General features: G+C 35.7%; 1 protein-coding gene and 1 non-coding gene across 2 annotated transcripts; both read right to left on the bottom strand.

Annotated features, from left to right (window-relative positions):
* Window positions 1–11,161: 11,161 nt before the first annotated feature.
* Window positions 11,162–11,518, bottom strand: LOC136322420 (small ribosomal subunit protein uS10-like). Its single transcript, XM_066254432.1, has one exon. It carries the CDS (start codon window positions 11,516–11,518, stop codon window positions 11,162–11,164), a length of 357 nt encoding a protein of 118 aa, XP_066110529.1.
* Window positions 11,487–11,552, bottom strand: LOC136327624 (small nucleolar RNA U54). Its single transcript, XR_010729805.1, has one exon. It is a non-coding gene; the product is annotated as a small nucleolar RNA U54 (small nucleolar RNA).
* Between the last annotated feature and the right edge of the window lie 11,974 nt (window positions 11,553–23,526).

Genomic DNA, 23,526 nt, shown 5'->3' with positions numbered 1-23,526 from the left:
GTGAGCCGCCACTGCGAGCCACCGCGAACAGCCGCGCACGCGCCCGGTCCGGTTGAGCACCGCTGACGTTCCCAGCGGCCCGCACACTGCGAGTGGGGGTCGCCGGCCACAGGTGCCCGGAGCGCCCCATTCACATGCGTGCCTTGGGCATTCCACGCGCCCAGAGCGCCCTGCTGGCCCGCACACCCAGGGGGCTCCATTATCTTGCGCCTGGTGCGGTCCAGCCGCCAGCGGCGGGGCGAGCGGGAGAGGCTTGGGAGATTCTCTCCGTGGGCGGGGCACCTCACCCAGCCATTCAAGCTAACAATCAAGCGTTGGGGGAGGGGCGTGCGCAGGCAGCCTAAAATACCTTCGGAAGCACAGCTGCGACCCAATCACTGAAATTAGCTTAACCCATAAAATCTGTGCACCCTCGGTTCTAATTGATAAGATCTCTCTCAGTTCAGCAATCCAAGACAAGAGGCGTGATATTTTTTAGTGCCTCTCGCTAAAGGGGCGGGGGCAACTTCTGATTGATAGAGCCTCCATATTCAGGGATAAATGCTAACAAGAAGGACTTGGCAGATAATAAGGTCTATACTACACTAGTCGTAAGCAGAGACTAGTGCCTCTTCTTCCCTGCAAAAACAGGCTACAAAGTGTGGAAAGCCTGGGTTGAGAGGTCCAACTAAATGATAGGCACTGAACAGTCACCTTGACAACAATTGACTCCCACCCCCGCCTGATTACACTGGAGGCCCTGACTCTCAGAGCCTTTCCCAAAGCCTTGCACTGAGTGGGGATAGAGTGGGGATTTCCCAGCTCTTTGAGCCTCTTACTCCCCAGGCAGAAGCAGTAGCAGCCTTATAGCTGGATCACCAGGCTGCTAATTCAGGAAGGGGGGACTAGGAGAGAGAATCCAGGAAAGCAAACTCTCTCATCGTTGGACCCTGCAAACGCCAACAAGCCTTTACTTCCAGCAAGACTAAAGCCAATTAAATGACATTGCCATAGAATTCCATCAACTGCAAATCCTACCTAAGAGTGACACAGGGGCAGAGCCTGGGGTACAGAGTCACTGACTAGAAAGAGGGAGAGAAAAGAAAAAGGAAGAAGTTAACCTCTCAAAATCAAGAAAAACCCACAGACTTTACAACTTGATCCACTAATTTTTTTTTTGTGGTTGTTGTTTGTTTCTTCTATCTTTTTGCCTTTATTTCCTCCACCTCAGTTCTGCTATTCTCTGCCCATCTTATGCTTCCCCTTTCTTGAACTACACTACCCATGAGTGTTGCATTTTATTTTTCTTCTTCATCCTCACCCTCCTTTAAGGTTATACTCCAAAACACTTAACTCTCACTCTCTCCTCTTTTGTGTTTTTTTTGTTTTTTTTTTGTCTTGCTTTATTTTGTTTTTTTCTCCTCCTATTTTATTTCTTCTTTCGTTTTTCTCTTTTTCTTATTTTTTCCTTTCTATTCGTTTTTTCTTTTCTCATTTTACTTTCCTCCCATATAATCCTCAATCACGAACAAATTAGTTAATTTGGGACTCAAGGCTTTTTTTGGCTTTATTTCTATTTTTGCTTTTGTTTTTATTTTTTTTTCTCTTGTTTGTTTATTTTTGTGGCATTTTGGGTCCTTCCAACCCAAGGTCTCCATTGTATTTAGTCTTCACTCCAATTAATACAACAGATTTTTACTTATTATTTTTATTTTTTCTTCTTTATTATTCTTTTTGGTCCTTTTTTCTGATTCCCTCTTATCCCTCTCATTATATCTCTTAGTTGACCATCACTTACAAGCAAATCATCTTATGCTTGTCTAAGATTTTCTTCCTTTTTTTTTTTTTTTTTTACATTTAGTAGGTCCCTACTCCCTTTTTTTTCCCCTTGAACTCTTCACCCCAAATCAGGCCCTCCATTATAGGCACGATATTTCCCTGAGGAGGGGAGAGGAGGGAAAGAGAAGAGAGAAAAAAAGGGGGAAATAATAAATTATTACTGTTTTTTTTTGTGGGGTGTTTTACCCTTTTTTTTTTCTTTTTACTCTTTATTAATTCTAATTAGTGCTATCAATAAGACCACCCTCAGATGCCGATAAGAAAGAGGAAATCGAATATTATGGATACAAAAGAAAGAGAGGTAACACAAATAGATGTGGAAAAATCTATGGAGAAAAGACTTAACATATTGGAAGCCTTGGAGCTAAATGACAGAGAATTTAAAATAGAAATCTTAAAAATACTCAGAGATATACAAGAAAACACAGAAAGGCAATATAGGGAGATCAGAAAACAACTCAATGAACACAAAGAATATATTACCAAGGAAATTGAAACTATAAAAACAAATCAAACAGAAATGAAAAACTCAATTCACGAGCTGAAAAACGAGGTAACAAGCTTAGCTAACAGAACAGCCCAGATAGAAGATAGGATTAGTGAAATAGAAGACAAACAACTTGAGGCACAACAGAGAGAAGAAGAAAGAGACTCAAATATAATAAAAAATGAGAAAGCCCTACAGGAATTGTCTGACTCCATCAGAAAGAATAACATAAGAATAATAGGTATATCAGAGGGAGAAGAGAAAGAAAATGGAATGGAGAATATACTCAAACAAATAATAGACGAGAACTTCCCAAGCCTGTGGAAGGAACTAAAGCCTCAAATTCAAGAAACAAACAGAACACCAAGTTTTCTTAACCCCAACAAACCCACTCCAAGGCACATCATAATAAAGATGACACACACCAATGACAAAAAAAAAAATTCTCAAGGCAGCCAGGGAAAAGAAAAGTACAACATATAAAGGAAGGCCTATTAGATTATCATCAAATTTCTCAGCAGAAACTCTACAAGCTAGAAGAGAGTGGACCCCAATATTTAAAGCCCTGAAAGAGAGGAACTTTCAGCCAAGAATACTATACCCATCAAAGCTATCCTTCAAGTATGAAGGAGATATAAAAACATTCACAAATACAGAAAAGATGAGAGAATTTATCAACAGAAAGCCCCCACTCCAGGAAATACTAAAGGGGGTTCTCCAATCAGATACAAAGAATAAAAAACAACAACAACAAAGCCACAAGTAACAGCTCCACCAAGAACACAATAAAACCAAACTTAAACTGTGACAACAATGGGAAAAAAGGGGGGAGAGGTTGGAGATTAACGTTAGCAAAGGACGAAAAGTGCAGAAATACTCATAAGATAGGGTACTACAATGAATATGGTAGGTACCCTTTTCATTACTTAATGGTAACCACCCTTGAAAAAACCACCACAAAAACACTTGACTTAAAAAAGGTAGCAACAGAGGAAAGAAGTATGGAACACAAACAAACAAAAACAAATGATAGAAAAACAAAACAGAAGAATCAAACTAGATACAAAACTAAAAGAAAGCAATTTATAAAATGGCAGTAGGGAACCCACAAGTGTCAGTAATTACACTAAATGTAAATGGATTAAACTTACCAATAAAAAGACACAGAGTAGCAGAATGGATTAAAAAAGAAAACCCAACTATATGCTGCCTACAAGAAACACATCTAAGCAACAAGAATAAAAACAAATTCAAAGTGAAAGGCTGGAAAACAATACTCCAAGCAAACAACACCCAAAAAAAAGCAGGTGTAGCAATACTCATATCTAATAATGCTGACTACAAGACAGAAAAAGTACTCAGAGACAAAAATGGTCATTTCATAATGATTAAGGGGAAGTTGAATCAAGAAGACATAACAATCCTTAATATATATGCACCAAACCAAGGAGCACCAAAATATATAAGACAGCTACTTATTGACCTTAAAACAAAAACTAACAAAAATACAGTCATACTTGGAGACCTCAATACACCGCTGACGGCTCTAGATCGGTCATCCAAACAGAGAATCAATAAAGATATAGTGGCCTTAAATGAAATACTAGAACACCTGGATATGATAGACATCTACAGGACACTTCATCCCAAAGCGAAAGAGTATACAATTTTCTCTAGTGTACATGGAACATTCTCAAGAATTGACCATATGTGGGCCACAAAGACAATATCAGCAAATTTAGAAAAATTGAAATTGTACCAAGCATATTTTCTGATCATAAAGCCTTGAAACTAGAATTCAACTGCAAAAAAGAGGGGGAAAAACCCACAAAAATGTGGAAACTAAACAACATACTTCTAAAAAATGAATGGGTCAAAGAAGAAATAAGCGCAGAAATCAAAAGATTTATACAGACAAATGAAAATGAAAATACGACATATCAGAATCTCTGGGATGCAGCAAAAGCAGTAATAAGAGGAAAGTTCATATCACTTCAGGCCTATATGAACAAACAAGAGAGAGCCCAAGTAAACCACTTACCTTCACACCTTAAGGAACTAGAAAAAGAAGAACAAAGACAACCCAAAACCAGCCGAAGAAAGGAGATAATAAAAATCAGAGCAGAAATAAATGAAATAGAGAACAGAAAAACTATAGAAAAAATCAATAAAACAAGGAGCTGGTTCTTTGAAAAGATCAACAAAATTGACAAACCCTTGGCAAGACTCAGCAAGGAAAAAAGACACAGGACTCAAATAAATAAAATCCAAAATGAAAGAGGAGAGATCACCACAGACATCATAGAAATACAAAGAATTATTGTAGAATACTATGAAAAATTATATGCCACCAAATACAACAATCTAGAAGAAATGGATAAATTCCTAGAACAATACAACCTTCCTAGACTGAGTCATGAAGAAGCAGAAAGCCTAAACAGACCAATCATCAGGGAGGAAATAGAAAAAACTATTAAAAACCTCCCCAAAAATAAAAGTCCAGGCCCAGACGGTTATACTAGTGAATTCTATCAAACATTCAAAGAAGACTTGGTTCCTATCCTACTCAAAGTCTTCCAAAAAATTGAAGAAGAAGCAATACTTCCAAACACATTTTATGAGGCCAACATAACCCTCATACCAAAACCTGGCAAGGATGGCACAAAGAAAGAAAACTACAGACCAATATCTCTAATGAATACAGATGCTAAAATACTAAACAAAATACTGGCAAACCGAATACAACAACATATTAAAAAAATAATACATCATGATCAAGTGGGATTCATCCCAGAATCTCAAGGATGGTTCAACATACGCAAAACAGTTAACGTAATACACCATATCAACAAAACAAAGAACAAAAACCACATGATCTTATCAATAGATGCAGAAAAGGCTTTTGATAAAATACAACACAATTTTATGTTTAAGACTCTCAACAAAATGGGTATAGAAGGAAAATATCTCAACATGATAAAGGCCATATATGATAAACCATCAGCCAACATCCTATTAAACGGCATAAAACTGAGGACTTTCTACCTTAAATCAGGAACAAGACAGGGTTGTCCACTCTCTCCACTCTTATTCAACGTGGTGCTAGAAGTTCTGGCCAGAGCAATCAGACAAGACAAAGAAATAAAAGGCATCCATATCGGAAAAGAAGAAGTAAAGCTATCACTTTTTGCTGATGATATGATCCTATACATCGAAAACCCGAAGGACTCCACAAAAAGATTATTAGAAACAATAAACCAATACAGTAAGGTCGCAGGATACAAAATTAACATACAAAAGTCCATAGCCTTTCTATATGCCAACAATGAAATATTAGAAAACGAACTCAAGAAAATAATCCCCTTCACGATTGCAACAAAAAAAAATAAAATACCTAGGAATAAACATAACAAAGAACGTAAAGGACCTATATAATGAAAATTACAAAGCATTGTTAAGGGAAATCAAAAAAGATACAATGAGATGGAAAAATATTCCTTGTTCTTGGATAGGAAGAATAAATATAATCAAAATGGCCATATTACCCAAAGCAATATACAAATTTAATGCAATTCCCATCAAAATCTTTATGAGATTTTTTAAAAAAATGGAACAAAAAATCATCAGATTTATATGGAACTGTAAAAAACCCCGAATAGCCAAAACAATCCTAAGAAAAAAGAATGAAGCTGGGGGCATTACAATACCTGACTTTAAACTATATTATAGGGCCATGATAATCAAAACAGCATGGTATTGGCAAAAAAATAGACACTCAGACCAATGAAACAGAATAGAAAGCCCAGAAATAAAACCACATATATATGGTCAAATAATCTTTGATAAAGGGGCCAACAACACACAATGGAGAAAAGAAAGCCTCTTCAACAAATGGTGTTGGGAAAACTGGAAAGCCACATGCAAAAGAATGAAACTCAACTATAGTTTGTCCCCTTGTACTAAAATTAATTCAAAATGGATCAAAGACCTAAATATAAGACCTGAAACAATAAAGTACATAGAAGAAGACATAGGTACTAAAATCATGGACCTGGGTTTTAAAGAACATTTTATGAACTTGACTCCAATGGCAAGAGAAGTGAAGGCAAAGATAAATGAATGGGACTACATCAGAATTAAAAGTTTTTGCTCAGCAAGAGAAACTGATATCAAAATAAACAGACAGCCAACTATATGGGAACTGATATTTTCAAACGACAGTTCAGATAAGGGCCTAATATCCAAAATTTACAAAGAACTCATAAAACTCAACAACAAACAAACAAACAATCCAATAAAAAAATAGGAAGAGGACATGAACAGACACTTCTCCCAGGAAGAGATACAAATGGCCAACAGATATATGAAAAGATGCTCAGCTTCATTAGTTATTAGAGAAATGCAAATCAAAACTACAATGAGATACCACCTCACTCCTGTTAGATTAGCTATTATCAACAAGACGGGTAATTGCAAATGTTGGAGAGGCTGTGGAGAAAAAGGAACCCTCATTCACTGTTGGTGGGACTGTAAAGTAGTACAACCATTATGGAGGAAAGTATGGTGGTTCCTCAAAAAACTGCAAATAGAACTACCTTATGACCCAGCAATCCCTCTACTGGGTATATACCCCAAAACCTCAGAAACATTGATACGTGAAGACACATGTAGCCCCATGTTCATTGCAGCACTGTTCACAGTGGCCAAGACATGGAAACAACCAAAAAGCCCTTCAGGCCCTGGCCGGTTGGCTCAGCGGTAGAGCGTCGGCCTAGCGTGCGGAGGACCCGGGTTCGATTCCCGGCCAGGGCACACAGGAGAAGCGCCCATTTGCTTCTCCACCCCTCCGCCGCGCCTTCCTCTCTGTCTCTCTCTTCCCCTCCCGCAGCCAAGGCTCCATTGGAGCAAAGATGGCCCGGGCACTGGGGATGGCTCTGTGGCCTCCGCCCCAGGCGCTAGAGTGGCTCTGGTCACAACATGGCGACGCCCAGGATGGGCAGAGCATCGCCCCCTGGTGGGCAGAGCGTCGCCCCATGGTGGGCGTGCCGGGTGGATCCCGGTCGGGCGCATGCGGGAGTCTGTCTGACTGTCTCTCCCTGTTTCCAGCTTCAGAAATAAAAAAAAAAAAAAAAAAAAAAAAAAAAAAAAAAAAAAAAAAAAGCCCTTCAATAGAAGACTGGATAAAGAAGATGTGGCACATATACACTATGGAATACTACTCAGCCATAAGAAATGATGACATCAGATCATTTACAGCAAAATGGTGGGATCTTGATAACATTATAAGGAGTGAAATAAGTAAATCAGAAAAAAACAAGAACTACATGATTCCATACATTGGTGGAACATAAAAATGAGACTAAGAGACATGGACAAGAGTGTGGTGGTTACCAAGGGTGGGGGGGAAGGGAGGACATGGGAGGGAGGGAGGGAGAGAGTTGGGGGGAGGGGGAGGGGCACAGAGAACTAGATAGAGGGTGACGGTGGACAATCTGACTTTGGGCAAGGGGTTTGCAACATAATTTGATGACAAAATAACCTAGACATGTTTTCTTTGAATATATGTACCCTGACTTATTATTGTCATCCCATTACCATTAATAAAAATTTATTAAAGAAAAAAAAAAAGAAATGCAGACAAATGAAATAGTTTGATTTTTATTTGTTTGTTTTTAAACTCATGGTAGTTTAATGAGCCAGCTTATTTATTTATTTTAGGTGATTTTGTAAAAGGAATTTATTAGAGTGATACTAAACTTATACATAGGTGCTCAATCCTACAACATATCTCTGTCAGGCTGTTTTTAGAGAGCCTGAAAGTGTTTGTGTTTGTGTGTGTGTGTGTGTTTGTGTGTGTGTGTGTGTGTAGGGAGGTGGGCCATGGTGTATTAATTGTTGCCACCTGCAACCAGTATGGCACATGCTTTTTTGTAACTGTTACTAATAAAAGCCTGACTAAATAACTCTTGATACACTTTTATAACATGCAAAACTACTACATCTTGAAAGACAAAGAAGTGAAGAAGTTATAAAATAAATTAGAAAGTAATTTAAAAACACTTCTTTCACTAATTTGCTACTTCTGGCAAAACGTTACCTGCAACATATGAAGTTTCTATCTGATTTCCCTCTCCTAGACTCCATTAACTTAATCAAATCATTGTAACTTGGTACTTGCCAACCTCATTATCATGTATTATGTAGTTGTCTTTTAAATTCATTAGACAGAGACCTTCCATTTAAAGCACATTAATTTTTGCACTCTTCTGAAACCTTTAGCCTGAGGTGGAAATTTATAAGATCTAATGCAGTATCCAGAAAGAAAGGCAGTTGACTGGATTTTGTATTGGAGTAATAGCTAAAGCAGTTTTACCTATGAAATTAATAAAGCTTATTCTTTAGAATTCCTCACTCATTCCTGTGTCTAGTTTTATACTTTCATATTTTATTCTTTTGGTTGAAGCAGCATTTCTCAACTGGGCACTACTTGTACTTTTGGGTGGAATAGATCTTGTTATTGAGAGTTGTCTTGTGCATTGTAGGCTACTTAGTAGTATTTATCCCATCTACCCACTATATTCCAGGAGCTGTAATCTATAAAAAAAAAGTTCAGACAGTTCCAAAATCCCCAGCTGGGGCCTGAGGATGATCCCCATTTGAGAATCACCGAATTAAATCCTCATTTTCCCTCAAACTCTATAAGTTTTACTCAAAAAACCCTGCATCTGGCCTAGATAGTAGTTATTTAAAGAAGCATCATAGAAGGTATAATATTACTTTAATTGTAACCCACATAGTATGTGAATAAGTTCTTTTTAACTTCATACAATTTTGTGACTTTTAACTAGCAAATATCATATAAGCTTGTTTTGTTTAACCTGTAAGTGGCAAGCTTGTTAACTTAAAAGTGATGCAGTTTTATTAAACTCCATTATTCCAAATAACACACTTTATACAGAAAATGTTATTAAAATGAATATGGACAATGAATTCACATTGTATACACCATTAATGTATTAGGTGCAATAAAGATTAGAAGCATTGTGATGAGAAGTAGATACTTCTATAACTAATGAAGTTATATATACATATAAAATACGAGGCCCTCTGTGCTATATTATACACTTTCTTTCACAAATAGAAAGCTTTAAGAAGAAATGTATATCCTTGAACCCAAGAGTACATTGCTATTAATGCATTCAGTAGCAATGTGGGAAAATTATTTTTCCCTTTATAGAAAATTCATTAATAAATAAGAGATTCATAAAAGTACAGTATCAGTGAAGAAGTATTTAAAAAATATATCTCAAAGAAACCTTTCTATGAATCGAGATTTCTTCATTTAAACCATTTTACTGTTTGTACTATTATTTTTATTTCTAAAACACATAAAGCCATTCGAGATAGAATGAACAGCATAGGGTGAATATACAAACTATGGCAAGATAAAAAAGCAAAAATATTTGTGAAGGAAGTCATTGAAAAATCAATATCAATTGAAGTCTGGGTTTCAAAGTTCTGTTACTATTTCTAAAAACAGTCTATAAAGTATCAGTTTCAAATAGGCATATGAATTAAACCTATGTACTCTTATTGTCAATATTATCCCATTAAATTTAATTTCTAAATAAAAAATGTACTTAATTTAATGACATAAAAATATATTATTTGTTGAATTAAATAACCAATATAACTTTGTGATAGCAAGTGTCAATAAATATATCTGGTAAATAAACACTTTGTTTTAGATTTTCTGATTTCTCCTTCTGTGTAACCTAGAATTTTATTAACTTAAAATATCCATCAGTATTTTAAAATATCCACTTTTAGGACAATACATTGACTCCTAATGCCATTACATTAAAATAAAATGTTATTAGTTTAAAAAGGAAATGTAATCACAAAGGCTGATTGATGCTATTATATTGACTAATATCATCAGCAAGTGTGAAACTGCTCTCTAGATGTCTTTTAATAACTATAATTTCTTAAAACAGAGGAGGAAATATCAAGGGAAGCCATTTACTATACTCAAATGTAAAAAATGTGTTTTTTTATTATTACAGAATAGACTCTAGGTATGAACACTGCATTTAGAAAAAAGATTCGTGTGTGTGTGTGTGTGTGTGTGTCTGTGTGTGAAAGGAAAAGAGAGAGAGAGACATAGACAGAGATATAAAGGGAGATAGAAGAACAAATAGAGAGAGGGAGAAAAACAGAGAGAGAAGAACAAAGCATTTAAGGTTTATGGCTGAAATATATTTTCCACATCAGGGCTCCTTTGTCTCTAATCTCAGTTTAACAGGCCTCTGTAGAGTCCTGGAAGTTACGAAAATCTAGAGAAAAGAGAGTATCTAAGTGGCCATGCCTATTTTATAAGAGAAGGACTACTGTTGTCTTTTTTCTCCCAGTTGCCAAAAAAAAAAAAAAAATCAGTGGTGTAGAGATGTAAACATAAGTTATAATTAACTCCTTTTGGTTTATAATTGACTTGATAGAAATAACGTTCAGTAAAATAGAGGGAACAAATTCTACCTAATTATTTTAGTCCACAAGTGTTTAACTAGTATACAATTAATTGGTGAACTGGTACATCTCTGAACCTAATGTAATTTTGTTCTAAGTAATTTAAAGAATGACCTCAAAACTTGTCATTATTTCCACATACTCTGTAACACCACAAAGATAATAAATATTTATTTTCAGTAATACTTAATAAAAATGGCTCACACTTATTAATAACTCACTGTATGCTCAATGCTGGACTGAGTGCTTATCATGAGAGCTCATGTCTCTTTTAATCATTCTTTTTTTTTTTTTTTAACAACTGATAGTCAATTTATTAAAAAGGCTGATTTAAGCATCTGCAATGGTGACTTCAACCTCAACTCCCGGCTCAATACTGATGGAAGTAATCTGTTTAACAATCTCAGAAGGGCTGTGCAGGTCAATGAGACGTTTGTGGATCCTCATCTGAAACCGATCCCAAGTCTTAGAACCCTCCCTGCAGGGAGTTTTTCTTGTGGTGATTCTCAGAGTCTTGGTAGGCATGCGCACGGGTCCTTTCACTTTGAGATTCTTTTCCTTCGCACCTCTGATCAAGTCAGCACACACTAGAGAAAGAAAACGGCCTTTCAGTTCACTCGGAACAACCGAAGGCGGCTTAAGCAATTTTAACTGCTGCTGGCTCAGAATAGCGTATAAAACTATCATTTTAATTCAACAAGTGATTATCTCCTCATCGCCAACTTTTAATCATTCTAACAGCCTAGTGAAGTAGGAACAATTATTATATGCATTTCATTGATTGAAAAACTGAAGCTTAAAGAGATTGATTGGTTTCTTAAAGTTTAGGCTCTGCTACAGGAAAAGTAGCATATTTCAGGTTTGGGGTACTTGCAAGTCATGTGGTATTCTGATTTTTCCACACTAAGTTAATGTGGTATTTAATTACTAAGATAAGATTAATCAAAGGCAATCATTAAATTTTTATTGAAACTTATATTAGCTATTATGCCAACCTTTTTCAGACACTTAACCGTGCCAATAATTTCTTCCTTCCAGACTTAGCAGACAAAATTAGTAGGACAAAGTTCTTCTACAAACCTATGCCAGAGCATTGTTCAAGTTATTGGATAGGATTCTGAGGATTCACATGCAGAAATACTAGTCACTGATCAATCGGCCTTTAACATTTCAGAAGCAGACAGGAAAGGCATTGGAATGTATTTGGCATTTTCTCAATTTCATCCAATAAAGGAATCAGTTTCAAAGAATATCCCAATCAAATACGTGCTCTTAATACTAAAATGACTTAAATAAACTGTCTTGGTGGGAAGCACCAGCAGAAAGTAGAGGTAAATGACTCAGGATAACAAAATCTCAGAACACAAGGACACACCCAAACTGTTACACACAAAAACACATCAAAGTGGCAAAGAGACTAGAACAGGGGTCCCCAAACTACGGCCCGTGGGCCACATGCGGCCCCCTAAGGCCATTTATCCGGCCCCTGCCGCACTTCTGGATGGGTACCTCTTTCATTGGTGGTCAGTGAGAGGAGCATAGTTCCCACTGAAATACAGGTCAGTTTGTTGATTTAAATTTACTTGTTCTTTATTTTAAATATTGTATTTGTTCCCGTTTTGTTTTTTTACTTTAAAATAAGATATGTGCAGTGTGTATAGGAATTTGTTCATAGTTTTTTTTATAGTCCGGCCCTCCCACAGTCTGAGAAACAGTGAACTGGCCCCCTGTGTAAAAAGTTTGGGGACCCCTGGACTAGAACTTAATTATTCTCACCACAAACAAGAAAATGTAATTCTATGTGAAGTGATAGAGGTGTTAGCAAATGCTATGGTGGTAATCATACTGCAGTATATAAATGTATCAAATGAACACATTCTATACCTTAAACTTACATACTGCAGTATGTAAATTATATCTCAATAATAATAAAAACACTTCCAGGGTAGTAGCTTCTCTTTCAGAAGACTGCCTACATTCTACTTATTTTTTCTATGCATGTCAGTCATTGCATATGCTTATAATTTATCTCAATTAATTCAAACCTACTTAATCTATGTAAAACTTGTGTGAAGTAGATGTTCTTTATTTCATAATACATGGAAACAGAAGTTTAAAGATATCAGAACACTTGTACAAAACCTGTTTTCCTGATGCCATCTTCTTTCCTTATTCTCTTCTCTAGCCTGTACTAAATTCTAACATGGCCATCCAAGTAATACATCTTAATAGGCTCTAATATTTAATAATATAAATTGAATTATCATAATTTCACAGTTCAATGTGACTTAGAGAATACATAAACTAAAAAGGATAATAAAAGGAAGAAATCTCCTGAATACTAAATAAGACCTCTAAAATCCATAAGCTGTCTTTCAAAGACATGTAAAATATGTCAAAATGGACATATAGAAAACTAACTTATTTTGTATTCTCTCTCTTTTTTTTAATTTTAATTTCTTTTTCTTCTTCTTTTTTAGTGAGAGGAGGGGAGGCAGAGACAGACTTCTGCATGAACCCTGACCAGGATCCACCCAGCAAACCCACTAGGAGGCGATGCTCTGCCCATATGGGGCCTTTGCTCTGCTGCAACCAGAGCCCTTTTTTAGAGCCTGAGACAGAGGCCATGGAGCCATTCCCAGCACCGGGGCTAACTCGTTCTAGTCAAGCCATGACTGCAGGAAGGGAAGAGAAGAGAGAGAGAGAGAGAGAGAGAGAAGCAAGATGAGGAGGGGTGGAGAAGCAGATGGGCACTTCTCCTGTGTGCCTTGACCAGGAATTAAACCTGGAACTTCCACACACGGGTCGACAGTCTACCACTGCACCAACTGGCCAAGGCCTTATTTTGCACAATTTCAAGAAACATATCATAAGATAACAATGGACTAGATTAGGAAACAGTATGGAAGAATTTTCTAGCAGACAGATAAAATTACTTTTCTTGTTAGACACTTAGGTTCCTATAGACCGCCAGTGTTCAAGCAAATAGATATTGCCTTGAAATCTGAGATATGCAATGAAACTTCTCATCTAATAGTTTATTCTACTAGATGATGTTTTCACTTATATTCAACTCAGATGTTCATTGAATCACTTAGTTGCTAATGTAATTCAATTAAATTTAAGTAAATGTAGTGCTTGTATTCTAGAAAAGCCAAAACAAAAAATATACTATTTGTAAAAGGGTATGAGAGACCATATTATTTCTGATATCAAGCAATCCAGTTTGAGTTATAACATTTCCCAGGTAAATAATGTAAGATTATTTATAAAAAAGTTTTTGTCTTTGGGATGAAATACTTTTGTTCCCTGGTCCTTCTCTTAGTTTAATGAGTTTTTTGTTGTTGTTGTTTTTTAATTTCTAAATTAGGTGTTACCTTATGAAGACTTCAATCACACTCTTTATTCTGCTATTAGTCCTGAAGCAATTATTTCCTCCGCTTGGCAACTTCTATACTGTAATCATTACCTTCCATGTTTACTTCATTTACAAAATAATACATTCCATGGAGAAAAAAACCAAAGTCACTTCTTATTGGTGTTTTCTTAGCTGCCTGAAACAATAGTTTGCAAATACTAGGTGTCAAAAAGAGTATTTACTTTATAAACAAATTAATTATTGCTTGAATAAAAGTTATTTAATATTATCTTCCAATATATCAACTATGTATAAATGTAATAAAGTGTTTATATTAATTTAACATTGTATAAAGATACCCAATAAATTAAATATCTATTTAAAATAAAATAGAAAATTTATTAACACTTTTTGTGGATGTAGAAAGAAATTGAGCCAGGAACCAGAACACTTGAATTTATAATCTTGTTTTATCTCTTAAGAACTCTGAGACCTTGTGTGCTTGAACTTAAAATAAACTGATGTTACACCTCATGTTATTTACAAATACCCTTAAACTAGCATAATATATTGCCCTTAAGCCTTTAAAGTACTTGATTGAAGTTTCAGCAAACAGAGTTAAGGTCTCTTTGATTACAACAAACCATGATATTTCCAGAGTGACAATGCAATTCTGAGATGTCTCAAATGCTAGAAAATATATTTAAAGAGCTAAGGTGTAGGAACTATGTTGTGTTTACTTTATTAATTCACTTTCATAAAATTAAAAATGTTAATATTATTTTAAAAATTGTGCCCATTAAGATGAATTACCTCAAATTGTGGAGAAAGGTAGTTCTCTTCTTTAAAAAAAATTTTTTTTAATCTACGCACTGTAAACATTAAGATAAATTATGAGTATAATGTGCATATACAATAACCACTGTAACTAAAGTAAAATGGAGTCATTTTTGTAAAGATGAAAACAGAGAGAGTTCGGGTGCATAAAGAAAGCTTAAACTAACCCTACAGGATTTTACAGCTCTTCTCAGAAATTAGCAAGGATACCAGCTATTCCAGAAATATCACTGAGTCTGTTCATGCTATATCTGAACTTCTTTGTTCTCCGGGTTTACCTTTCCTGCTACATATAAGAAAGAAAACCATCGGCCTAGCGTGCGGAGGACCCGGGTTCGATTCCTGGCCAGGGCACACAGGAGAAGCACCCATTTGCTTCTCCACCCCTCCGCCACGCTTTCCTCTCTGTCTCTCTCTTCCCCTCCTGCAGCCAAGGCTCCATTGGAGCAAAGATGGCCCGGGCGCTGGGGATGGCTCTGTGGCCTCTGCCCCAGGCGCTAGAGTGGCTCTGGTCGCAACATGGCGACACCCAGGATGGGCAGAGCATCGCCCCCTGGTGGGCATGCCGGGTGGATCCTGGTCGGGCGCATGCGGGAGTCTGTCTGACTGTCTCTCCCTGTTTCCAGCTTCAGAAAAATGAAAAAAAAGAAAAGAAAGAAAGAAAACCATTAGACAACCAATCTGCTGAGAAAGGCAAATAACTTCCATATTTGTCCTATAAAAACCTTTTCATCTGTTTGCAACTCCAGACTCATTGATCTCATAGCCTTAAGTTTCCTGGCTTGCAGATCAAAAGCTTTGCAACAATAGCTCATCTTTCTGATTGTTTTATTCAGAACATAGAGTTCAGTTTTTGAAACCATATATGCACAAGTTCAAAGATCTCACAAATCTTATTGACACAATTTATCATATCAGGTACAAACAAGCTGTTACAGCCCAGTGGGTTAATATTTCCTTTAATATTGATTTATAAAGTTGTAAACACTTTTACAGAATAAAGCCTGGTAGTATTTTTAAAATTATTTATTGGTTTACCTATTAACTCAATAATAGTAAATAACAAATATTTTAATAGTATATACATGTGTGAAAAGTTTGCAGTTCTATATATTACTGAGCCAATATAACCATCCACAAAAAGGATATGGGGGTTGATATTTATTGAAAAAAACGAAGTTGAGAAAAGATAAGGATTCACGCTTTGACTCGGCCTCAGTAGCTTTAGTTAATTATATTTCAGTATGTATTTTCTTTAGTTCAAATTTTACTTTTTTGGCTCACCAAAGTACTACTTTTTAAAAAGAAAAAAAAGTATCTTCCATGTAAAATAAAAAAAATTTCGGATATTAGGTTCTTATCTGAGTTGTTGTTTGAAAATATCATCTCCCATTTAGTTGATTGTTTATTTTGTTGTCAGTTTCTCTTGCTGAGCAAAAACTTCTTAGTCTGATGTGGTCCCATTCATTTATCTTTGCCTTCACTTCTTTTGTCTTTGGAGACAGATTCATAAAATACTCTTTAAAACCAAGGTCCATGATTTTAGTACCTATGTTTTCTTCTATGTACTTTATTATTTCAGGTCTTCTATTTAGATCTTTGATTCATTTTGAATTAATTTTAGTACAAGGGGACAAACTATAGTTGAGTTTCATTCTTTTGCATGTGGCTTTCCAGTTTTTCCAACACCATTTGTTGAAGAGGCTTTCTTTTCTCCATTTTGTGTTGTTGGCCCCTTTATCAAAAATTATTTAACTATATATATGTGGTTTTATTTCTGGACTTTCTATTCTGTTCCATTGGTCTGAGTGTCTATTTTTCTGACATTAGTATGCTGTTTTGTATGTTGTGGCTCTATAATATAATTTGAAGTCAGGTATTGTAATGCCCCCAGCTTCATTCTTTTTCCTTAGGACTGCTTTGGCTATTTGGGGTTTTTTATAGTTCCATATAAATCTGATGATTTTTTGTTCCATTTCTTTAAAAAATGTCATTGGAACTTTGATGGGAATTGCATTAAATTTGTAAATTGCTTTGGGTAATATGGTCATTTTGATTTTATTTATTCTTCCTATCCAAGAACAAAGAATATTATTCAATTTTATTAATATCCCAAATATACAAAGAACTCATAAAACTCAACAACAAACAATCCAATAAAAAAAAAATGGGAAGAGGACATGAACAGACATTTCTCCCAGGAAGAAATACAAATGGCCAACAGATATATGAAAAGATTCTCATATTCATTAGCTATTAGAAAAACACAAATCAAAACTACAATGAGCAGTGGTGACGTCAGAGTAATGGCGCGGTAGGAAGCGATACCAAAAATCTCCCCATAAACTCAACAAGTTCATCAACCAGAAACAGAAAAACCTATCCTTGGAGTCTTCAGATGCTTCACAACACACCCGAAGGGATTTCACTCGAAGTGTGACCTGGCTGGTCTGACATCCTGGTGGGTGCGCACGGAGAGTGGGCAAGAGATTCCTCCGAACGTCTCAGGAGTGGGCACCCATGTTATCCCACAGAGGGGCAGAACCAGAGGTCTTTGAGTGGGAGGAAGCCCCACCTGATTATGCTAGCAGCTCTGACTGACTGAGCCATACTCAGAGCCCTGTGATGAGTGGGAATAGAGTGGGGAGTTGCCAGCTCTTTGAGCCTCTTACTATCCAGGCAGAGGCAGCAGCAACCCCATAGCTGGATTATCAGGCTTCTAATTGTGGAAGGAAAGACTAGGAGAGAGGCTCCAGGAACACTCTCACAGTGAGAGACCCTCTCACTGTTGGAGCCTATAAACACTAATGAGCCTCGACTGCCAACGAGACTGAAGCCCAATACATGACATCGCCATAGAGAATTATCAACTGCAAACCTCTTCCAGAGCGTGTCACAGGGCAGAACCCGGGGTACAAAGTCACCGACCAGAAAGATAGAAAAGAAAAAGCCAGACGACAACCTCTCAAAATCAAGAATAATCTGCAGACTTTATAACCTATCCCATTTTATTATATTTGTTCATCTGTGTCTCTTTTCTTCATTCTTGATTTTTTTTTCTCTATTCAATTTGGTCATTTAATTCTCTCTCAGTCTTACTCTCGCCTCTCTTTGAACTACACTACCCATAAGTGTTACATCTCCCATTATCTTTTCTTTCCTCCTCCTTTCTCTCTATGAGGGTTGCACTCCAAAACCCCTAACTCTCTCTTTCTCTCTCCTCCTTTTTCTTTTATCTTCTTTAAGTGGTTCCATCTTTTCTCTCTCTCTCTCTCTCTCTCTTTTCTCCCTCTATATTAGTCTCTTCTCTCTCCTTTACATCTTCTCTCATTCAAACCTCAATACCGAACAAATTATCTTATTTGGGACTCAAACTTAAGTTTGTGGCATTTTGGAGGGTTTTTACTTCACCTTTTTAACACATTAGCAGTGCTCCCATCCCTGGCTCTCCATTTTATCTAGTTCTTGTTCCACTAAATAGTAATTTTTTAATTTTCCACCCCTTTTTCCTGTTTCCCTCTTATTCCTCTCATCATAACTCTGAGTCAGCCAACACCTAAAAGCAAATCATTTTATTCTTGACCCAAATTTTTTCCTAATTTGCTTTTTGTGGGACTATACTGCCTCCCTTTTAAATATATATATATTTTTTTCTTTTCTTTTTTTCTTTTTCCTTTACCCCTTTATTACTTCTCCCCAATTCAGGCCCTCCACTACAGGTATTGTTTGTTCTATTTAGTACAATATAATTCACACTTCATCACAAGATTTTCTCAAGAAAGAGGGGAGAGGAGAGGAGAGGAAAAAAGGAGGGGAAGGAATAATTCCCTTTTTTTCTCAAATTTTTATCTCATTTTATTTTTCTTTATTCAATGACAAATTTTTAAAAAAAAAAACGCAATTTTTTATTTTTATTTTTATTTTTTATCTTTTTATTCTTTATAAAATCTCATTAATACTATCAAGAAAACCACCCTCAGATGCCATTAAAAAAGAGAAAATCGAATATCATGGATACAAAAGAAAGAGAGGTAACACAGAGAGATGAGAAAAAATCTATGGAGAAAAAATTTAAGATATTGGAAACCTTGGAGTTAAACGACAGAGAATTTAAAATAGAAATCCTAAAAATACTCAGAGATATACAAGAAACAAAGAAAGGCAATTTAGGGAGCTCATAAAACAACTTGATGAACACAAAGAATATATCTCCAAGGAAATTGAAACTATAAAAACAAATCAGAGATGAAAAACTCAATTCATGAGCTGAAAAATGAGGTAACAAGCTTAGCTAATAGAACAGGCCAGATAGAAGAGAGGATTAGCGAAATAGAAGACAAGCAACTTGAGGCTCAACAAAGAGAAGAGGAAAGAGATTCAAAAATTTAAAAAAATGAGATAGTCCTACAGGAATTATCTGACTCCATCAAAAAAAATAACATAAGAATAATAGGTATATCAGAGGGAGAAGAGAGAGAAAATGGAATGGAGAACATACTCAAACAAATAATAGATGAGAACTTCCCAAGCCTGTGGAAAGAACTAAAACCTCAAATTCTAGAAGCAAACAGAACTCCAAGTTTTCTTAACCCCAACAAACCTACTTCAAGGCACATCATAATAAAATTGGCACAAACCAACTGCAAAGAAAAAATTCTCAAGGCAGCCAGGGAAAAGAAGAATACAACATATAAAGGAAGGCCCATTAGATTATCATCAGATTTCTCAACAGAAACTCTACAAGCTAGAAGAGAGTAGAACCAATATTTAAAGTCTTGAAAGAGAGAAACTTTCAGCCACAAATACTATACCCATCAAAGCTATCCTTCAAATATGAAGGAGAAATAAAAACATTCACAGATACAGAAAAGATGAGAGAATTTATCACCAGAAAAACCCCACTCCAGGAAATACTAAAGGGGGTTCTCCAATCAGATACAAAGAATAAAAAAAAAAAAAACAAAGCCACAAGTAAAAGCTCCAAGAAGAACATAACAAAACCAACTTTATACTGTGACAACAATAAGAAAGGGGGGGGGGGGTGGAGAAGATGGAGATTAACAGTAACAAAGGGCTATGGAGTGCAAAAGTACTCCCAAAATAGTGCACTACAATGAACAGGGTAGGAACCCTTTTCATTACTTAATGGTAACCACCATTGAAAAAACCACCACAGAAGCACATGAGATAAAAAAGATAGCAACTGAGGAAAGATGTATGGAATGCAACCAAATAAAAACAAAAGATAGAAAAACGATAGAAAAGAATCAAACAAGGCACAAAACTAACAGAAAGCAAGATATAAAATGGCAATAAGGAACTCACAAGTGTCAATAATTACACTAAATGTAAACGGATTAAACTCACCAATAAAAAGGCACAGAGTAGCCGAATGAATCAAAAAAGAAAATCCAACTGTATGTTGCCTACAAGAAACTCATCTAAGTAACAAGGATAAAAAAAAAATTCAAAGTGAAAGGCTGGAAAACTATGCTCCAAGCAAATAACATCCACAAAAAAGCAGGCGTAGCAATACTCATATCTGATGATGCTGACTACAAGACAGTAAAAGTACTCAGAGACAAAAATGGCCTTTTCATAATGGCTAAGGGGACACTGAATCAAGAAGACATAAAAATTCTTAATATATATGCACCAAACCAAGGAGCACTAAAATATATAAGACAGCTACTTATTGACCTTAAAACAAAAACTGACAAAAATACAATCATACTTGGAGACCTCAATACACCGCTGATGGCTCTAGATAGGTCATCCAAACAGAGAATCAACAAAGATATAGCGGCCTTAAACAAAACACTAGAGCACCTGGATATGATAGACATCTACAGGACATTTTATCCCAAAGTGACTGAGTATACATTTTTCTCCAATGTACATGGATTATTCTCAAGAATTGACCATATGTTGGGCCACAAAAACAACATCAGCAAATTCAGAAAAATCGAAGTTGTTCCAAGCATATTTTCTGATCATAAAGCCTTGAAACTAGAATTCAACAGCAAAAAAGAGGGAAAAAATCCCACAAAAATGTGGAAACTAAACAACATACTTTTAAAGAATGAATGGTCAAGGAAGAAATAAGTGCAGAGATCAAAAGATATATACAGACAAATGAAAATGACAATACGACATATCAGAATCTATGGGATGCAGCAAAAGCAGTGATAAGAGGGAAGTTCATATCACTTCAGGCCTATATGAACAAACAAGAGAGAGCCCATGTGAACCACTTAACTTCACACCTTAAAGAACTAGAAAATGAAGAACAAAGACAACCCAAAACCAGCCAAAGAAAAAAGATAATAAAAATCAGAGCAGAAATAAATGAAATAGAGAACAGAAAAACTATAGAAAAAATTAAAAGAGCAAGGAGCTGGTTCTTTGAAAAGATCAACAAAATTGACAAACCCTTGGCAAGACTTACCAAGGAAAAAAGAGAAAGAACTCAAATAAAAAAATCCAAAATGAAAGAGGAGAAATCACCACAGACATCGTAGATATACAAAGAATTATTGTAGAATACTATGAAAAACTTTATGCCACTAAATTCAACAACCTAGAAGAAATGGATAAAGTTCTAGAACAATACAACCTTCCTAAACTGAATCAAGAAGAAGCAGAAAGCCTAAACAGACCTATTAGTAGAGAAGAAATAGAAAAAAAACATTAAAAACCTCCCCAAAAATAAAAGTCCAGACCCAGACGGCTATACCACTGAATTTTATCAAACCTTCAAAGAAGACTTGGTTCCTATTCTACAGAAAGTCTTCCAAAAAATTGAAGAAGAAGCAATATTTCCAAACACATTTTATGAGGCAAACATAACCCTTATACCAAAACCAGGCAAGGATGGCACAAAAAAAAAAAAAAACCACTACAGACCAATATCTCTAATGAATACAGATGCTAAAATACTAAACAAAATACTAGCAAATCGAATACAACAACATATTAAAAAAACAATACATCATGATCAAGTGGGATTCATTCCAATCTCAAGGATAGTTCAACATACGTAAAACGGTTAACATAATACACCATATCAACAAAACAAAGAAAAAGAACCACATGATATTATCAATAGATGCAGAAAAGGCTTTTGATAAAATACAAAACAATTTTATGTTTAAGACTCTCAACAAAATGGGTATAGAAGGAAAATATCTCAACATGATAAAGGCCATATATGATAAACCATCAGCTAACATCATACTAAATGGCACCAAACTGAAGGCTTTCCCCCTTAAATCAGGAACAAGACAGGGTTGTCCACTCTCTCCACTCTTATTTAATGTGGTACTAGAGGTTCTTGCCACAGCAATCAGACAAGACAAAGAAATAAAAGGCATCCATATTGGAAAAGAAGAAGTAAAGGTATCACTTTTTGCAGATGATGTGATCCTATACATCGAAAACCCCAAAGAATCCACAAAAAGACTACTAGAAATAATAAGCCAATACAGTAAGGTCACAGGATACAATATTAACATACAGAAGTCAATAGCCTTTCTATATGCCAACAATGAAACATTTGAGAATGAACTCAAAAGAATAATCCCCTTCACGATTGCAACAAAAAAAAATAAAATACCTAGGAATAAACATAACAAGGAATGTAAAGGACTTATACAATGAAAACTATAAACCATTGTTAAGGGAAATCGAAAAAGATATTATGAGATGGAAGAATATTCCTTGTTCTTGATTAGGTAGAATAAATATAATCAAGATGGCCATATTACCCAAAGCAATATACAAATTTAATGCAATTCCCATCAAAATTCCAATGACATTTTTTAAAGAAATGGAGCAAAAAATAACCAGATTTATATGGAACTATAAAAATCCCCGAATAGCCAAAGCAATCCTAAAGAAAAGGAATGAAGTTGGGGGCATTACAATACCTGACTTCAAACTATATTATAGGGCCACGACAATCAAAACCGCATGGTATTGGCATAAAAATAGACACTCAGACCAATGGAACAGAATAGAAAGCCCAGAAATAAAACCACATATATATATAGTCAAATAATTTTTGATAAAGGGGCCAACAACACACAATGGAGAAAAGAAAGCCTCTTCAACAAATGGTGCTGGGAAAGCTGGAAAGCCACATGCAAAAGAATGAAGCTGGACTACAGTTTGTCCCCCTGTACTAAAATTAACTCAAAATGGATCAAAGATCTAAACATAAAACCTGAAACAATAAAGTACATAGAGGAAGACATAGGTACCAAACTCATGGACCTGTGTTTTAAAGAGCATTTTATGAATATGACTCCACAGGCAAGAGAAGTGAAAGCAAAAATTAATGAATGGGACTACATCAGACTAAGAAGTTTTTGCTCAGCAAGAGAAACTGATAACAAGATAAACAGACAGCCATCTCATTGGGAAATGATATTTTCAAACAACAGCTCAGATAAGGGCCTAATATCCAAAATATACAAAGAACTCATAAAACTCAACAACA

This window comes from Saccopteryx bilineata, chromosome 2 (genome assembly GCF_036850765.1).
Source record: "Saccopteryx bilineata isolate mSacBil1 chromosome 2, mSacBil1_pri_phased_curated, whole genome shotgun sequence".
Classification (NCBI taxonomy): Eukaryota; Metazoa; Chordata; class Mammalia; order Chiroptera; family Emballonuridae; genus Saccopteryx; species Saccopteryx bilineata.
This window is presented reverse-complemented; position numbering and strand designations above follow the sequence as displayed.